Source organism: Schistocerca piceifrons, chromosome 3 (assembly GCF_021461385.2).
Source record: "Schistocerca piceifrons isolate TAMUIC-IGC-003096 chromosome 3, iqSchPice1.1, whole genome shotgun sequence".
NCBI lineage: Eukaryota > Metazoa > Arthropoda > Insecta > Orthoptera > Acrididae > Schistocerca > Schistocerca piceifrons.
In genome coordinates, this window is record NC_060140.1 from 446,893,876 (window position 1) to 446,900,819 (window position 6,944).

General features: G+C 43.3%; 1 protein-coding gene across 1 annotated transcript; it reads right to left on the reverse strand.

Moving 5' to 3' along the window:
- Nucleotides 1-5,446: 5,446 nt before the first annotated feature.
- Nucleotides 5,447-6,355, reverse strand: LOC124788735 (peritrophin-44-like). Its single transcript, XM_047256018.1, has one exon. The coding sequence runs from the start codon at nucleotides 6,353-6,355 to the stop codon at nucleotides 5,447-5,449; it is 909 nt and encodes a 302-aa protein (XP_047111974.1).
- Between the last annotated feature and the right edge of the window lie 589 nt (nucleotides 6,356-6,944).

Here is a 6,944-nt window from a genome sequence, read left to right on the forward strand (position 1 = left end):
AGGTGTTTATCGTCACGAGGTAATGAGCGCTATCGACAGGGGACGTCAAATTGATTCCATGGTTTTAGATTTCGGGGAGGCTTTTGACACGATCCCTCACAAGCGATTTCTAATTAAATTGCGTATCGTCTCGCTTGTGTGACTGGATTTGCGATTTCCTTTCAGAAAGGCTACAGTTTGTAATAATTGACGGTAAAACAGAGGCAACGTCTGACGTTCCACAAGGAAGTTTTACAGGCTCTCTGTGGTTCTTAATCTACATACATGATTTAGGAGACAATCTGAGCAGTCTTCTCCGATTGTTTGCAGATGATGCTGTCATGTATCGTAATGTAAAGTCATAAAATGATCGAAACGAACTTGCAAAATGATTTAGACCAGATATCTGTGTGGCGCAAAAAGTGGCAATTGATTCTGTATCTCGAAAAGTGCGGAGTCATCCACAAGAGCACGAAAACGAATCCACTAAATTTCAGTTCACGACAAATTACACAAATGCAAAGGATGTAAATTCAGCTAAATGTTTAGAGTTACAGTTATGAGTAACTTAAAGAACGATCATATAGACGATGTTGTGGGGAAAGCAAACTAAAGACTGCGATTTATTTCCAGAACACACTGTAAAAGGTCAACTAAAGAGACTGCTTACACTGCGCTTTTCCGCCCGCTTCTGGAATACTGCAGTGCGATGTGGGATCCGCATCAGGTAGAACTGACGTAGGACATCGAAGAAGTTCTAAGGAAAGGAAGTTTTGTACTATCACGAAATAAGGGAGAGAATGCCATGCATATGAGACACGAACTGGGGTGGCAGGCATCAAAACAGAGGCGATTTTCGCTCCGGCAAGAAATTATCTTAAATTTTTGTTCACTTCTTCCTCCTGAGAACGTAAAAACTTTCTTTTAACGCCCACCTACACAGGGAAAAATGATCATTACAATGAAAGAAGAGAAATCAGAGCTCACACGGAAAAATTTAAGTGTTCGTTCTTCCCATGTGTTGTTCGAGAGTGGAACGGTAGAGAGATAGCATGAAAGTGGTTCGATAAACAACTTAATTGTGAACTGCAGAACAGTCAGGTTGATATAGATTGTACGCGCACAGTGCTGGTCAGGGTACAGCTGTTTCCGAGCACAGCGTCCAGCGCATGTTGTTAATAAGGGGTTGCACAAAAGATGGCGTATGCTGACACAACGATGCAGTCAGTTGCTATTGCAGAGGGCACAAAATCATCGAAATTGGATCGTAGATCAATACAAACGCTTCGCCTGTTTGGACGACATTAGGTTATGGTAACGTGAGGAAATGCTGTCTTTCAAGCGAATCGCTGCTAGAAACAGTCACCGCGCTGCAGACGTAGGCCAGTGAGGTCAGTATCATGCTATGGCGGACATTCACCAGAACTTCAGTTAACAATCGCTGGCACCATGACAGCTGTGGACAATGTGAACACTAATGCGAAACGGCTACGGGGTCGTCCTCTGTCTTGCGGTGTCATGCGGATGCTGTATGGAGGGGCATGTGGTCATCTCACCGCAATCCCGGCCATTTTGCAGACATTTAAGACCGTGGAGCCGCTACTACTCGGTCAAGTAGCTCTTCATTTGGTATCACGAGGGTGAGCGCACTCCGTACCAGACCTCTCACTAAGGAAAAAACCATGGTAGCACCGGGAAACGAACCGGGTCCTCCGATTGGCAGCCATCTGCGCTGACCACTCAGCCGCAGAGGTGAACTTTTGCAAGGAATGGACAAAAATATGGCAACACAAAAAAAAAAAAATGCTTTAGCATGCCTAATGCGGTGTAGGAAAATATTTGGCATTCAAATCGCCGGCCGGAGTGGCCGAGCGGTTAAAGGCGCTACAGTCTGGAACCGCACGACCGCTACGGTCGCAGGTTCGAATCCTGCCTCGGGCATGGATGTGTGTAATGTCCTTAGGTTAGTTAGGTTTAAGTAGTTCTAAGCTATCGGGGACTTATGACCACAGCAGCTGAGTCCCATAGTGCTCAGAGCCATTTGAACCATTTTTTGCATTCAAATCAGCTTCCAGTCATCTCGGAATAGGTAAAAAAGTACAGGTCCTGTATGACTTTCAAGGAATCTTCTACCATTCTTACTGAAAAGTGATGCCAAGTTGAGGTAACGATGATGGAGGTCTATGGTGATCACTCATCCTTCTCTGCAAAGTACACCCTAAACAGTGAGATCTGTTAACTGTGGTGGCAAGTGACACGCGATGAATCATTCTCGTGCTCACAAAACTAGCCCTGGATGATGCATATTGTATGAATAGGGCCCTGTCGTCTTGGAACGCAGCATCACCATTGGAGGACAAACATTGTACCATGGGTCGAACTGATTAGCCAAAATCATCACGTAATCCTTGGCAGTAATAAAACCTTTCAGAGTAGACGTGAGGCCCATGGAATACAAGATAAGGCTGCCGAAATCATCACCGAATCCCTGCTTTCTTTCACTCTTGGGACGAGACCTTGGCCGGAAGTTTGTAACATTGTGAAACAAAATTCATCCTACCAAATTACTTCCTTCCATTGCTTCATAGTTGAGGTTTTATGTCTTCGACGGAACGTTTTCCCGTTAAGGGCATTTCAGTGATGTTGAGTCGGTTTGGAAACCCAGCTCTTAATGCAATTCCCTACTTACGGAGCTCCCTTCGTGTTATTTTGGTGCTGAAAGGGTTCGCGAGAGTGTCATTCAGTTCTGCAGCAACTTTTGCAGCAATCGTCCCTTTATTTTTTGTCAAAATCCTCTTCGATGACCGTCTGTAACGTTCACACAACATATATATAAATCTTCGATTCTGTGGCTCTTGAAGCACCAAAAAATTCGTTACGGAAGGACCCACCATATGAGCACCAACAATTTACCTGCGTTCGACTTAACTCCGACAAAACGCACTCACAAGTAGACCACAGTTCTTACAACATCTAACACTAGCAACATAGTGAGGACATAGCACAGGCACCGTTCGTGGTCAAATACAACAGAACAACCTGAAGGCTTGGATAGCATCTGCATTTATGTTCAAGCATGCATTTCTCACGCTGGTTGTATATTTTTGTCCATCCCCTGTATTCCGCAACGAAGACTGTATCTTCCAGCAAAATAACTGTCCGTGTCACAGATAATTATCTTTCTACATTGATTTGTAGAACATATTAAAGAACTGACATTGATGTAAGGCCCCCTAATTTGAAGTCTCTGAACACGATCGGACATATTTCAGACGCTATTGTGTGACAGGTTCGCGCCGGAAAACCATCGGCCCATAATTGCGCGACCTGTTCATAGACATAAACGCCGGACACTTCTGGGAACTTTCCACGCACTTCTGGAAAGCATGCCACGCAGAATCGCCGTTGTGTTGAGTTCCGTGAGTGGACCACCAAGTTTTTAAGGAGGTGACGATAGTTTTTTGGCTCATCAGTGCTGCTGTCTTCGCTTAAGACGTTATACGAATAAGAGCACAGCGCTACACTTAGAACTACAAAAGGTTATCACCCCGGCCTCCTCTGTCAAAAATATTGCAGTAAATTCTGTCATCGCCGCGCGGTATTAGCCGAGCGGTCTAAGGGCGCTGGAGTCATGGATTGCACGGCTGATCCCGGCGGAGGTTCGAGTCCTCCCTCGGGCATGGGTATGTGTGTTTGTCCTTAGGGTAATTTAGGTTAAATGGTGTGTAAGCTTAGGGACTGATTACCTTAGCAGTTAAGTCCCATAAGATTTCACACACATTTGAACAATTTCTGTCATCGGATCTATTACTTTCCTTTTGTTTAAGAAAGACTAATATCTGATAGACGTCGAAGTATCCTAATGTTTAATTGGGTGAAAATCGATTGTTCACTGAACACGTGGACGTTATGATTAGCTGCAGGTCAGTTGCGCACTAGGCAAAGACATTTCTGTTTACAAAAGGTCCAAAGAATCATTTTTCAAGTTAATAACGAACTACTCCCAATTTATAATGTACCTCATAAAATAATCTGCGACAGGCTATTGATAAGCTGAAATGTGTTTCGTATATTCTGATACTCAAAAGTTTTGAATATTTTTTGCAATACTCACAGTCAGCAGTGCTGTTTTCAACTGCTAAGCGGTCGATATTAGATGAAGCCAATAAATTATTTCATATGAAACTTAGGGAAGAGGAATTCATATCAAAATACAACAGCATAACTTAGGTATGAGAACTGATATTCATGCTAAGAGAAGCGACATAGCGCAAACGAGAACTACAAGTAAATGTTCAAACTGCAGTTAAGATTCTTGCGTCAAATATGTGGGACAGTATGTACTCTTTTAAATCAGCATTTGAGGAGAATCCAGTAATACTCTCAAATTGCCTCCGCCATGTTCATTTATTATAAGTTAGTAAACAACGGAAGCTCATTGTTGAAAATAAGGTAGATATAAACATAAATTTCTTGAGACTTTCATAGGGTTACCGGATATGAATAACTCAAAAATACGAACCTTTCTACATTATGTCATACATTTCCTGAGAACAATTTCTTCTGCCAGTGTTAAGTCTGTAGATTTCTCAAAAAAAGAAAAACAGTATAGCTAATAAGTAAGAATATCGAACAGTTTGCGAATGCACAAGATCTAAGCGGGTGCATCTGATGTGGTGAAAATCAACAGTCAAAACAATCATCTAGAACTAATGTGGATTGAGCAAGTGAAATAAATGAAATTCGGTCACAGAGATTAGAAAAGCTGATATGTCTCTCTTTTATTACTAAGGTAAACAAATTACATAATTTTTGTTACACATGTTACGTTATGATTTAGATTTATAGGCTAAGGCCATAAGATTGTACCCTGTGAAGTAAACTATGTCCTGCTAATCAAATTATGGAGCTGGAACAAATGGAAAATGAAAATATATTTTTGCTTAACAAAGAAAAGGTGAAGCAATATTGATATTTAAGGAAGTTGTATTGGCAGAAAATGAAATGTAAATGTGAGTCGTGAGTCGTACCTACATAACTCATTCGATAAGAGGACTGCCTGCAGTGGGCAAGGTTCCAGGTTCGATCCCTGGTCCAGCGTACAGCTTTTTCTGCCAGGAAGTACCCCTACTCCCATATATTCGTAGTTTAAAGAAGATCAGGTACCTATGACGGAAGGTATAGGAAGCGTGAAGAGAAAACTAGGATGTAGGAACAGGTTAAAATGTGGTTTGCATCCTCCAATGTGATAAATAGTTATCACATAAATTGTATCATGTATATACAACGAAATCATATCAAGCCACTAGAAATGGCGTCCCTTCGGTCGCCTAAAGCTGGGTAGCTACAGAGTTACCACGTGCAATATGTCGTCATCAAAATTCCAGAGTAAAATCTATGCTTCCTGACGTTGCAATGAACGGTTGGAAATAGAGCTCAGAAGTCCCAATTCAACGACCAGGAACATTCAGACCATCCTTTTGGAACAGCTACCCATCATGCAGCCACCGACAACACTATCAAAGTGGCTTCCGTCTGGACAGTCGATGTGCGTTGCTTCTAGGTTGCTGTCGCAGTAATAGTATGAGCTACAGCTCAACGGATCCGCGAAGAAGCCGCTGGAGGGGCACCTGAAATCTGAGCTGCTGCTTCCGGGGCAGACTGTTGTGCACAATCCCATCATGCATCCTCCAACCGAGCTGTCAAAGTGACTACCATCCGGACACAGAACATGCGTCTTGACATAACCCGACCCATCTCTGGAGCAGTAATAGTATCGGGAACAATTGGCTGGGTCAGCGAACCAGCCCTCTGATGTGCAATAAAACTCGACACAGCTGTGGTTATATGACAAGTAGTACTGATCAGTACCGCATTCCCTCAGATCTGGTGTCGCACCTGCGCCACTGCAGTGATAGGAAACGGAACAGTTCTTTTCATCTCCATAATAATAAGTACCGTTACAGCTGGAGCCCCCAGCTGTTGAATTATTGACTGGGCAGCTAACTGAAATATTGCAATTGTCACATTTACTAACATTGAAGTACGACCCTGTAGCATTAATAATACACACAAAATACACAGACGGATTTTCAGGCGAAATAGTTATGGCACCATTAATACTACAGGGAAAGGAACAGTTGGGTGGTTGCTGAGTGAGGCTGCAGTTGCCCTGGCACGAGTTGTAGTAGGTTCCGGCAGGACACGGAGTGATGGTCTGCGTGTAGCTGCCGTCGCCGTTGCTCGTGCAGTCCATGTAGTAGCCGCAGTCCGTGGGGTCGGGGAATCGACCCTCGGCCCCACAGAGGACAACAGAGAGCGCCTTGGGTCCTGATAGCTGGCAGCAGGCGAACTCTGGAAGCGCCGCCAGCGCCATCATCTGTTGAGGACAAAGAATCTATTCAGGGACAGCACTAAACTGCGCCAAAGAGGAGGGTTCACTGCGAGAAAAACGAATTCTGCCTTCTAGGTATGATAATAAGAGAACGGGACCTGTTATACAAAGTTACATCTCACAGGTAGCAACGATTACTCAATGATATCCATAAAGCTGAGAACGATCAAAAAATGAATAACAATACGAAATAATACACTGACGGAAAACGGTCGCAGTACCAAGAAGGGCTTGTGAGACATAAACTAAAGTTGGTAGGTGTGATTCAACATCTGAAAGATGATGTCTAAGCAGTTTTCAGGCCAGTCGGTTTAGAATGGCGTTATTAGGTCCAGTATGAGGATGCAAATCATGTTTGATTTAAATACACGTTGTAACGGTCATGAGCCTCAGTTACCTTTGAGATACGACATGGTAAGTTGAGAATGTCGACTCGAAACACCTTTCAGGTGTCTAAATTTCCACCTGTTATTTTATTGCGAATCAGTTTCGGCTGTATATTACGCCATCTTCAGGTCTCCTGACTAACGTACAGGAGGATTTCCACCACTGGTCCAGTCAAAGCAGGGAC

What these genes read in the sequence shown, in the direction of transcription:
- LOC124788735 (XM_047256018.1), bottom strand. Translation starts at nt 6,355, where the DNA reads ATGGCGCTGGCGGCGCTTCCAGAGTTCGCCTGCTGCCAGCTATCAGGA.